We start from the raw sequence: 12,691 nt of genomic DNA on the forward strand, positions 1-12,691 counted from the left end.
CATAATATGGGCAAGTCTCGTTGCAGGTTGGTTTTAAACGTTCCCCAAGCCCGGAACTATCTACACCGGTAAAGACAAAAAAATACATCAACGACAATCCCTCGCGACGGAACGGTGAAACATATTTGCACTGCGCATGCCCGCGCTGGTTGTTGTCATCAGTGGTTATGGAGATAAGACGCTAGAGCGAGCTGTCAACGTTACGGTGATGTTCGTGGTAAGATATCTTTGAAATACGAGAAAGAGAGCCTCTGTTTACTTTGTTATCTACATCAACGACATACAGGCAAGTTACACGAAGGATGTTTGGATAGTTATGTGGATTTTAGCCGGCCAAAATACCCTCAGAATGTAGCTACTGTAAAGCTACCGTATCAAGCGGAGCTGAAGTTACCATCTGCCCTGGTCACCTTAAAAGACCCAACGGACGAGAGGCGGGGTACACCGTGGACAGGTCGCCAGTTCATCGCAGGGCCAACATGGAGAGACGAACAACCATTCACACTCACATTCATACCTACGGTCAATTTAGAGTATTCAATCAGCCTAGTCCCCAATTGCATGTTTTTCGGATGGTGGGAAGAAGCCGGAGAACCCGGAGAGAACCCACGCAGACACGGGGAGAACATGCAAACTCCACACAGAAAGATCCCGTGCCCGAGCCAGGACTCGAAGTCGGAACTGTCTTGCTGTGAGGCGACAGTGCTGCGTTAGTCTGTCATTTATAATTAGGGCCTGGGCCTGAAGGTACTTCTGGCGAAGACCCTATTATGTTTTTATGAACTAAAATTGTAAAGATGTAAATGAGACCGAATCAGAAACGATAAAAAACAGTACACTTCGAGGAATCCACACTAGACTAGATTAGATTACCAACGAGTCCCTTGAGACACAGTATGACATTTTTTGATATGAAAAAGTTTGGCTCTATTAGTGTAAAACGATGACAAAAGGGGATTCACTGTTCTTTTTCACATCCTGACCACATAAATCTGGTCTAGAACAAAAAAATCAAATCTGAATTATCACAGGAGACACCATAGGCGATTCAAAACTGACTGCATTGTATTCGTGAAAATAACAAGCTTCCCTGTTGTGTTTTAACATCCAGACCACATTTCGAAGTCGTTATGCCCTGAATTGGTTTGAAAATTACTCAATACCGCCATCTATTATTCTATCAATTCAAGGCACTTCTCTTGGCTTACAAAACAATCACAAGAACGGCTCCAGCCTACCTGGAATCCCTGATCCAGGTCTGCTCTCCTTCTCGCCCACTACGCTCTACAAGCGAAAGACGCCTGGTGCTTCCAGCCCAGCGCTGCTCCAAATCTCTAGCCAGACTCTTCTCTTCTGTCGTTCCCAAATGGTGGAACGAACTACCGAACTCTGTGCGTTCTGCTGAGTCCCCTTCTACTTTTAAGAGACAATTGAAGACTCAATTGTTCAGAGAGCACCTAGGCACTTAACCTGACTCTTCTCCTCTTTGTCCTGTGGGGTAGAATAAGTCAGAGGGTCCAAGACCCAGCACTTAGTGATTATGTAGCACTAACTGTGTTGTGTGATGTTGTATGTTTGTCAACAAAAAAAAGGGGGGGGGGGGGGGGGGGGCGACGACACTTCTTCTGCCACTAGATGGCAGTACCTGTGACCAAATCACAACTGAACCACTTTGGCGCTTCCTATGGGCTTTTCCTTAATTAAGTCTAAATTCTTGCTTGTGTTGTACGTCGCTTTGGACAAAAGCGTCTGCTAAATGAAATTGTAGAATTGTAGAATTGTAGAATCTACAGGCGTTGTTCATCTTTTTAAGGTGGACCGGGAAATTCCGATAAGAAGCAGCATCGTTGACAACTTTCACGTCCATGTTGCCTGTAGCGTAATGTTAACAGTTGACTGAAGACCCCCGCCTCTCCCCACCTCTCCCCGCTCAGAACGTGTCAGTCTGCACGACAGGCTTCTCCTCCAATCCAGTTGTTCTCAAGGGGAACCTTTATATTCTCTTTCCTGTTCGCCCCCCCCCCCCAAAAAAAATCAAGGTCTTCAATCTACTTAAAGCCAGAGAATACATACATAGGTTGACTTTAAAATTCAACTTAATTTTTCTGCCACCAAGCAAAGGTTGTCAAAATTAAGATAGCTAGTATTATTAAATTCTTAAATAATTATGTTTTATTCATTTGTCAAAATTGTATATATGTAGTTTAAATAATCAATTAAAATTATTTTTATTGTTCTTCCTTTATTTACTATCATCACCTGATTGTAATAGAATCATAATTTTAAGAGGATTGTACAGTGAAAATCATTTTTGACTGAATTATTTTTTGCCCCTATTTACTTTTTGGAAATATATGCTTCTCTTAAAAATTTTTTTTTTTTTAGTGCCATCTAAACCTTGCAAAAAAAAAAAGTATAGTTAATTGATCTCTTAATATGTGAATCTGGCCAGCTGTGACACAGACACATTTGTGGTTTGATAACTGGACCTGTCCTCAATGATTTCTTCACATTCATCATCAGCTGTGTCTTCTCGGAACATCCAGATATCAAAAGAATATATAAAATAGCTTGTTTTGTTTTGTCAGTGTCCAGTCGAGGGATGCCCAGAAAGATAGGATTCCATGTAGTCAACTCTTCCAGTCATGAGGACAACTTCAGTGCGAAGGAGCTCATGGTCCATGCCCCCACGGTCAGCGGGTGGAGGTCCAGCAGGTACATTAACAGACACTTAAGTCTCATGAATATGTCCCGAGTTCATTTATAGCAACTTTTGATTTTATACTTAAGATGGAGGGAAATCTCTTCTTCCATCTATTTTTATTTATTTATTTTTACATTGAATGTCCTCTGAAGCAACATAGCACATTTGAGTGAATTTTTCAACAGCTCTCCAACTCTGTATGAATCCACTTCTCCCCAGGCTGTGCACTTACCCTCAGCACTTCACCATCCAGCTGGTGGAGAGAAGTAGGGTGAGGAAGCTGCAGCTTCTGGCTCACCAGTATCTCATTCCAACCAAGGTGGAGTTCCACATTGGAGACGGCCCTCCTGAAAGCAGCACCCCAGGGTTTCTTGGGCCACTTCACAGACTCGGGTGAGTGTGCAGTTTGTATTCTTGCCTTTTGGTGTTGTTTGGTCGCTAGAAATGAAAATAATGTTTATGTGGTTTAGTAGATTTGGGTTTATAAGAAAATAAATAAATATTTAGATGGGATTTTTCCTCATGCACCAGATGATGATGCTTCATGTTTTGATCTGTTTCTGATTTTATGCATCTGTGTGCAAGTAATCCCACTGGTAGATATGTATGGAAAAATAAATGTACAAAATATAATCAGAGAATTCAAATATTCAAATGTAGTAATGGATTTGTCACTGGTGTATTTCTTCCCCCCCAGTTATGTGTTTCTGTCGGACAATGAAAAGACAGGCTTCAAAGCTCGAGAGCTGAAGTCAGTCCACGTGGACGCTATCGGACGGTATCTGAGAGTAACCTTCCACAGGAACCACGTCAACCGTTACAATCGTTATGATCAGGTACTTCGTCAAATGGCACTGACACACCTAGACCGCTACGTCACAGCCTGGAAATGCAGTCAGAATCACAGTTTGGCTCCAAATAGAATTTGAGCTGGCGTCAGTGTCGCCTTTCAGAGGGAAACCTATCGCCAGCAGCAGGAAGTTCAGTGTTGTCATTTTATGTTCTGGGTGAGTTTCCCTCAATGCTGAACTGAAATGTTCTCCTGCTGTATACACATGTTTGATTCTGTCAGATGATCTCCTTGTTATGATGCAACATTGTTTTAACGGTTAATGTGGTCAGTAGCTACAGTAACTTGAGAATGAAACCACTTGAATGACATTTGATAAATATTATTGTCCTTGTGTGTGCGATATGTGTGCAGAAAGTGTCAGAAAAGAACCAGTATCCTCTTGCTAGTCACACACAGCTTGATGACCTTTATTTTCATTGGTAGCTGTGCTTCAATTATTAGTTAATAAATTAAGTAACAAACAGAAAAAATGTCCAATCTATCAACTGTAATCTCTCATGAAAAGGTACTAGAAGTTTTCTGCTCTTTTCAAATGTGATGGTGAATGCATGAATGAATGAATGAATGAAATATTCAATAGTAACTCCAATGGTTACAGCTCTTTTTTTTGTACCACTTAAATTGATCTTAAGTCCAGTTACTCTGCAGTTTTTCTCAAAGAATAAAACTGATGTTTTTCTTTTTTTTGATATTGAAAAGACCACAACTAACTTTGCTCTTATGACCAAAGCCTTCTCTGTTCTTTTCAATCTTTTTTGTGTGTGGTGTTTTCATGAGATCAGTCAAAAATAAGAAAAATGTAGCATATCTCCATCTCTATTTCTCAAACTATTACCTCCCACTACTCACCCATTTATCACCAGCATACATTGATTTTTATTTTTATTTTCATTTTCTCTAACAGCTGTGTTTCGTTCACCTCACCAACATCTCTTTATGGTTTCAGGTTGCTTTGGTTGCCATTAATATTCTGGGAGATTCTTTGGATGCCAAAGCTTTTAACACAATTGTAAGTGAACACTCGTCATTTACCATTGCTGAACTTGCATCTAGGCGTCAGTGGGTGGCGCTGTTGTATTGTTGTCATTTTGCAGAGAAACACGTATATCATCAGTCACTCTGAGAATATTTGATGGATGTCTCATCATCTATCTATTCCATCGACATCTACATGGAACCCATCCACAGAAAAAATAAATGAGTCAAATGAATTTATTCTTCATAAAAAACAAACTGGATTGTGCAAAGTGGTAGTATTTTAGGAGTTTTGTTAAAATAGAAAGGATGGTTTGAGACTGTTTTTTTAAGTAGTATAAATACACAATATAAGCATGTATGGATGCTTGAATTGTGTGTATGTGTCAGGAATGTAGTAATGAGACACACGGGGAGGGTAGTATGTAATCACACAGGAGCCCTTTAGTTAGCAGTGTAATCAGATAGTTCTGTAGACAGACAGCTCCTGGAGAGAGAGAGAGAGAGCACCTTAAAACACACACACACACACACACACACACTGACGGTGACACGGAAAGACACTGACACACTCCCGCACAGATTCCAGTGAACAGGCCGTGCATTGTTGCTCCGCTTATCCTACTAAGCACCTCCACCACAGCGGTGAGCTAGCTCGCCTGGAGGGTCAGCAAGATCTTGTTCTCTCGTCTGTGTTACGGTTGTGGACTGACTTCTAGGGGTATTTAATTATTCTGTTCAGGTTTTGATATATTTAATAATAATAATAATGGTAATAGCAGTAATAGTAATAAACTTTATCTGTATAGCGTCTTTCATACAAGAAAGGCAGTTCAAAGTGCTTTATGGAAAGAGATTAAAATGCTTTAAAAGCCTTATAAAAGCATAAAGAAGCATGATAATAAAATCAGGTAAATAATAAAAATGAAAAGATAGTATAAAAGATCATGTATGATCAGTCAGAACAGTGTATTATCACAGTCATGAAGAAAAAGAACTAATAGTGAAATAAAATACGTAACAATAAAATAAAGATGAGTAAAAGCAAAATGAAGGACATAGATAAAAGTGCAGCTAGAACAACAGTCATTAACAGAGTGCAGCAGAGAGAAAGTGTAAGGTTCAAATGCTGGGGTAAACAGATATGTTTTAAACTTTCTTTTGAAGATGTCTAGCGAGCTGGCTTCCCTGATATCTATGGGCAGTGTGTTCCATAGGTTGTGGGCATAATTATGAGCAAAAACCAATACGACTAAATACCATTTTCACTTCTGTTTTTTTTTTTTTTTTACATCTTTCTTTGAGTTCTATTCCTTTGTCATGTTTGTTTGCAGTATTGTTTGTAGCTATTTCCTTCATATTATGATGATATGAGTACTTGTTTTGCGTTCATGAAGTACTTTAAGAAATATCTCATGTGATAGGGGTATCAAAAAAGATTATGACTGACTGTTTGTGTACCACTGTTAAAACCAAGGATGATTAAGGGAAGTAATTCTACTTAATGATCTATTTTAGGTAAGGAAAAATGTCTATGGTTCGTTTCAGATTAAAGTTTTAAGTTTAAAGACAACAGCGTTTGAGATCGATGGTCAGTGGAAAGTCTTCCTTAGCAAGTGATACAGCAGGGCTGGTGTGTGTGTGTGTGTGTGTGTGTGTGTGTGTGTGTGTGTGTGTGTGTGTGTGTGTGTGTGTGTGTGTGTGTGTAATTTGTCCATCTGTTTACCCCCAGCCAAGCAGAGAGCAGCTGATCGAACACTACCTCAACAGTACCCAGCAGGAAGTGGCCTTGGACACGACCCTCATGGGGTGAGATTAGGCCATTGAACCCTGGTGTCTTTGTCTTGTGACAATAACACTGTTGAACAAAGTCATTCATTCTGGAAGACAACCAATAAGGCACTCAAGGTCACTCGCTATTGAAGACAATGCAGGTGGTGATCTGAGCAAAGATCTTTCTATATACCTCATATCACAAGTGCATCAAAGTCAGTTATGAAAGTGTTGTATCCTTGTGTCTAAAGACATATTCTTCAGTTTCTTTTATTGCTTCTTGTCGCATCTATGAACACCATGTGTGTCCTGTCTTGTATTCAGCAAATGCGAGTCCATATCTCCCTTGGATGACCTGGCCTTTGACATGTACCAGGACCCTGAGGTGGCCCACATTATCCGCCTCCTTGACCAAAAGAAGCAGGACATGGTTCGCCAGGAGAAGTACGAGCAGGCAAAGAACCTGAAGCAAGCCATCGCAGATCTCCAAAAGGTACTATTGCTACTCTGAGTCCGACAGTGTGGCTGCAACACATTAATAATGCACTAATAATGCAACAACCGATATTTGGTCACATGGTTGAGCAATATACCCTTCAAATACCAGGCTGCACAGGGAAAACATGTCAGTGTCTTTGCTAGGTGTACGGGGCCTGAGGACAAGTCCAGAAAAAGGCCGTCAAAATATTAAGTTACTACTATTTACTAACTATAAAATGCTGTTTAAATGACAATGTCTGATTCAGAGTGTTGTCACAATCTTGTCAATATTGGAATATTGTCGTTTATGTACGTAGCCATTGTTATTGCATTCAAATTATATGTGTTTGTTAATGCATTCTTTCTCTGAGTGTGTGACTTGACCCCTGCTCCCTCACTCAAATAAGACCTGTGCCTCCCTCCTGTCTTTACTGTTCATTTCTTCCAAGACAAGACAGTGAAGACATTTACATCCCGTCAGCAAACATTCATAAAGGGATGACGTGGAATAACCTTTGGTTATTTATCGGTTTATGCAAAACATGTTGCACAGCAGGGAAATACACTACCATAAATAACCCGAGGCACAGATACCATGGAGTACTTTTGGGAGAGCATTCAAAACACCTGCAGACTACCAATGCCAGCTATGCCCCCAAATGTCCATTATTAATTTCCCTTTCACCATTTTGACAGGTGATTTTTTTTTTTTGGAAGAGTTTGTGTTAAAGATGCATTAGATCAGGGGTCACCAACCTTTGTGAAGCGGAGAGCTGCTCCTTGGGTACCAATTAATGCGAAGGGCTACCATTTTGACACACATATAGAGATTGTATACATACAAAATTTGTTTTTTTACCTCTTTATATAAAAACCCGTTTATACATAGATAAATCTGGGACAGGCCTGTTGTCATTTTCAAATTCACACCAATGAAAGTGTGATTAAAAAATAGAAACAAAAAAATAGATGCAGCTCACTAGTGCGTGGCGCTGTGGTGAGCTATTTTTAGAACAGGCCCGCGGGCGACTCATGTGGTCCTTGTGGGCGACCCGGTGCTCACGGGCACCACGTTGGTGACCCCTGCATTAGATTAAGACCTACAGTTATTTAATCTTAGATGAATTTGGAACGATAATGCAGTAAACAAACACATAATTCATGTTTTTTGTATTCCAAAGTAATTTGTCTTGAATTTTACAGAAAGTTATGCAGTAATTGATGGCAGAGTTGTTGTATTGTGATACTATCAAAGGCAAAGTATTGTGACCGTATTGTATTGTGAGTTAATTGCTCAGGAAGAGTGAATGTTTAGATGTCATCATCCACTCATGCCACATAATCCTGATGACAGTATTTGACATGTAAATATTAACTCTGAAAGCTTGTCGTTTGTCTTTTACACATACCGTGTGTCATCTCATCATTGCCAGTAACAGTACTTGTTAAACATTGCTCAGATTCCTGTTACTGACCCCCTTTGTAGACAATGTTGCCATGCTAACCATGAATTCTTAATAGGTTCAGCAGCTGCACTGACGGGTCTCGGGTGGTGTCTCTCCATCCGCCTCCTTTTCTCTGACCCCAAGTCCTTCTGTAACCAGATAACACACATCTTGTTAGCGGGGTGTCTTAGCGTCACAGACAAAGCTGCTGCCCTTGTCAGCAGGATGTCAGAGGAGAGGAGGGTATTGACAAGTAGTATTTCTTGCACTTTACTCACGCTCTCACTCGCTTTATCTTAGTATGGAAGACGTGTTGGGGCTTACCCAGTAGGGGGCCAGGCATCACAAAAGTGACTTGCTAGGGTGCTGCTCCTTTGATACCTGTTGAGAAGCCTCGTTCATTTAATGGAATTTCCTCTCAAAGCAACTAGTCCATTAAACTGGAAGCTGTTCTCAGTGGGGTCAAGATTCCACAGGGGTCATAAGATAATTTCAGTGGCTTGCAAATCAGCTGGAAAAAAGTGAATAGCATTTTTACACTGGAAATTGTTTTTAATCTTTTTTAATCATTCTACCACCTATAACAGTGATAGCTTATTGTTTTAAAACAAGTCGCTTCTCTTTACTCATTCAGTTTCTTTTCAGTGAAACCGTTTAAAGCATTTGACACCATCATCTTTCCAAATCTCAAGAAGGACGGAAAAACATAGCAGACGAAACCATACACAAGGAGATGACCAAAATATGTTCCACAGGTAGAAGAGATCGTGATCTGTCTCTGACTACAGATGTCACAGTGTTGGCCTTGTCACTGGACTCTTCTAGGTGGGGGAGCGTTTGGCTCGATACGATGTGGAGAAGCGATGCGCAATTGAGAAGGAGGACTACGACCTTGCTAAGAAGAAGAAGGATCAGATGGAGGAGTATCGCAAGACTGTCTATCAGCAACTGGAGGTCCACAACCTGCTGGACATATCAATGGTCAGTCATCAACCACGGATAGTTTTACTTTACCAGTGTACAAAACATTTGAGCAAATCTTTTTATTTGGTGGGGGAAAAATGCCTAATGGTTTTTGTCTTCATTACCAGATCACAAGAGCAACAGATTCAACCCCAGCCAAGGATCCCTCCTCCCATCTGCCTTCTTTGGGTCGCCCATCACTCCCTGCCAAGTCCCATGACACGTTTGGGAAAGCAAAGAAGTCTCACACTCCACAGAACCAACTGTCAGACACCAACACTGTTGTGCCTAAACAGAGCAGCCAATCTGACACACCGTGCACCTCCTCTGCTCTACCAAAGATTGACGTAAGCGCCGCTTTATCAAACAGTGTGTTGGTTCAACACATGGTGGATACTTGTCATCCTGTCCAACACCAGCAGATTAGACAAGACAAGCCTGAGAGTTCACAGCCATGCTCGCGGCTCTGTGTTAGAGACACAGTGATGCTTTAAGCCACCATGGTATCCTAACCTGGCCTAGTCTCATAGTTACTGAGGTATATGAATGAAGAAGTAGAAATTTTGACTTCTTGGTGGTGTTGGATGTAAACTCAGGGCATCATTTAAAAGCAGGTTTCTTTACTTGGTGCTATTTATACATTAAATTACAATTGCAATGATAGTTGGTATATTTGAATGAAAATGCGTCAGGTTGAGTCCAACCTCTGTTGACCACGAATGTCTATAAAACTTTAGATAGTTTTTGAGATATTTCAGTCTGGACCAGAGTTATCAAGTGCTTGATGATGATGGACAGGTTTCTCTATCTCTCGAGACACACCTCCATCCTTTAGCCTCTCTGGCGCTGATACATGGGTCAGGTGGGGAGACTATGGGGGAAGGGACTTTTATGCTTTACTTCCCACCTCCTGAGCCCAGCCTTCTTGCAGGTTCAAGTTTCACCATTTAATTAAAAGCGTGCAACAGTTGGCTGACTCCAGTTGCTGCCAACCTGGATTTGAGACCGAGGCTTCGGGGTGCCATTTGCCCCTTGGGTAGAGGAGACAGGGCTGATTAGGTGGTGCTTTGGTCTTGGTGGAGGAGATGAAACAGTTATCGCCATCATAATGGGGAAGGATCAATCTATTGACTTATTAAATGAAGGTGAAGATAATATGTTCTTTCTAAGAAAGGACATCCTTTTCCAGCTGAAAAATATGAATTTGTTTTCTCAGCCACTTTAAACCTTAGAATCTAAATTTTCAATGGAACCCTCAGTGAACAGTTATCGTATTAGGCGATTTGTGTTTTAAACGCCACCATTTTTGTCCTGTTAGGTCACTGGTACGCTCCATGATGAGAAGCTTCTTCCAACCCTCCAGAGGAAAGACCCCCCAGTGGAGGACATCCAAAGCTGTGCAATGGAGCTCTCCCCCCTGTCTGATGTCCAAAGAAGTCCACGTAGCTCTGAGATGAGTGGAGAACCAGAACCCCTGACAGAGAGGGCCCAGAGAGAGGCTGGCCTTTCTATAGAGGTCTATGGAGAAAGCCTGGTAAGAAAAAGAAAATTAGGCAAACTAATTAAAAGTTTTATTTTTGATCAAGATTGGTTCCAAACTAGTTTTGATGTCACAGATGTCACTTATACAGCCTGATTCTGCACCAAAGCTAAAAAAGAATGACGTGTAAAACTCTGTCTAAAACTAATAAATATTTTGTCATCTTATGAATCTAATCGTCACCCAATTCCAGAGAAAAATATCTGTCCCTTTGGTTGCAAGATGCTGAGATACTTTTTAACTCCCTTGTGTTTGCTATGAAAGGTGAGTGGCTAGATGTTTGTGGGTTTATTAGTATAAGCCAGTGTATTTCATCGTAAGTCAAAATAAATCAATGCATATGCAGTGTTCTTGTGGAACTGACACTACAGTTTTTCTCTGCTTGGCCTCCAGGTAGCAAGGGCATATTCCAAAAGCTGGTTTTTCCGAGAGGATGCACTCCTGGCTGTGCACAAGAGGCTTCTGGAGATGTCCCCCAGTACTCCTAAAGAGGAGCTGAGAAACATGGTCAGAGGGGCAGTCTTCTTAGTCAAGAAGGCCCTCCTGGATAAAGTCTCGTCTGTGAGTATTTTGCTGTGAATTTCCAGGTTCATTCAACAGAGGCTGCTCCAGCGTTATGGATATTTTTAATTCAAAGACATCCACCAATCATGTTCTCTGGATTACTGTTACATGCAGAGCTATTGCTCATGTTATTAAAACACAAACACACACAGAAACAGACACACTTAACAATGTTCTCCCTGTGTCACGTGCAAACCCAGGTCTCTCTAACTTCCTTCAGAAAACAGTTTTTACAGAGATTGCCTTGTAACCCCTCTCAGAAAATTGTTGACCCTTATATAGTAGCACCGCAATAATTTGAAAGATTTGTTTTTGCAGCCTTACATAGACAGAGAATTCTCCATTAAGGTGTTAACTGTGGGTTTACTGCTCCTCAGGTGGGCCTCAGTTTAACTCAGTGGTTGGCATGTCTTGTAATTATATTCTGGGTATGAATGTAGCTCAGGGTGTTAATAATGTCTCTCCAAAGTACACAAATATTGTCAGTGCACCAGCTCATTTTACTTTTAAGAAGCAGTTAGTTGGCATCTTTGGCTTGCACCATCTGGTGGGTATTTCTGATGAGCTTGCTAGCATGTACAAATACGTAAACCTGGCTCCAAAAGGTTCCATTTCCATTCTCCGCCTGCATCCTAAAAAAAAAGTCAAACTGAGTATTGCCAAGTCTTTGCTAATTAATGTCACTCTGGTGCTAGTTTTTCCACCACGTTTTGAGCAAAATGTTCACTGTCTGTCCTCAGGTTTTCCAGACCTCCTTGAAGTTGCTGCGGCTCATGTTGAGCCAGCTGATCCTAGGACTGGGTTTGGGTCGGGCTGAACAGGCCCACTGCTTAGAGCAGACCTGGCTCAACCTGCTGGCCAGGACTGGAGATTCAGCCAACCGCCTTCGTGTCACTGCAACCGCCTTCATTCAGGTATCATAATGCACAGTACTGACATGCAAAATTTGATATTGGTATAATAGTTAACAGTAGTTTATTAAACATCAAGCAGGAAATGACAGTGGCTCCATAAGCATACAGGAATAATACAAATTTTGATACTGACCTGCAGCTGGGTTTTTGATGGGGTTTCAAACATATATTACAACAACGGCTAAACAATACATGCATTTTTTTTGTTATCTCTCAAGGAAGTAAAACTGATGGACACCACCCCATACGTATGCCTTTAAAACAATGACTGAAAACGGTGTGTTATTTACAGAACACACGGAACAGCACCGAATTACAGAATTACTCAGTCTAACTTCCCACCAAAGGTAAACTTTGGAAAGATAACCCATGCGTGCTTGTATGTGTGTATTTGAGTGAGGCAGCAGTTTTATTAATCATGAAACTACACAACAAAAGATGCAGCCAAAGTAAACACTCGTGTGCTACCAGGGAAGTCAC

The 12,691-nt window shown here is 41.1% G+C and overlaps 1 protein-coding gene across 4 annotated transcripts in view; it reads left to right on the plus strand.

Annotated features, from left to right (window-relative positions):
- The window catches only part of cep104 (centrosomal protein 104), a 27,080-nt gene continuing 14,389 nt past the window's right edge, over positions 1 to 12,691 (plus strand). For 2 of the 4 annotated variants that reach the window (XM_086214304.1, XM_086214307.1), the window contains exons 1-12: positions 2 to 217; positions 2,589 to 2,715; positions 2,924 to 3,097; positions 3,402 to 3,540; positions 4,504 to 4,566; positions 6,265 to 6,341; positions 6,630 to 6,798; positions 9,056 to 9,211; positions 9,322 to 9,540; positions 10,512 to 10,727; positions 11,127 to 11,294; positions 12,038 to 12,211. In XM_086214304.1, the coding sequence (XP_086070430.1) occupies positions 2,603 to 2,715; positions 2,924 to 3,097; positions 3,402 to 3,540; positions 4,504 to 4,566; positions 6,265 to 6,341; positions 6,630 to 6,798; positions 9,056 to 9,211; positions 9,322 to 9,540; positions 10,512 to 10,727; positions 11,127 to 11,294; positions 12,038 to 12,211 (1,668 nt within the window). In that variant the 5' untranslated portion in view covers positions 2 to 217; positions 2,589 to 2,602. The other 2 variants (XM_086214305.1, XM_086214306.1) reach the window with 2 other exon arrangements.

The sequence above is a fragment of the Aulostomus chinensis genome, chromosome 9 (assembly GCF_037954235.1).
Source record: "Aulostomus chinensis isolate RoL2024-O1b breed Wild chromosome 9, RoL_Achi_v1.0, whole genome shotgun sequence".
NCBI lineage: Eukaryota > Metazoa > Chordata > Actinopteri > Syngnathiformes > Aulostomidae > Aulostomus > Aulostomus chinensis.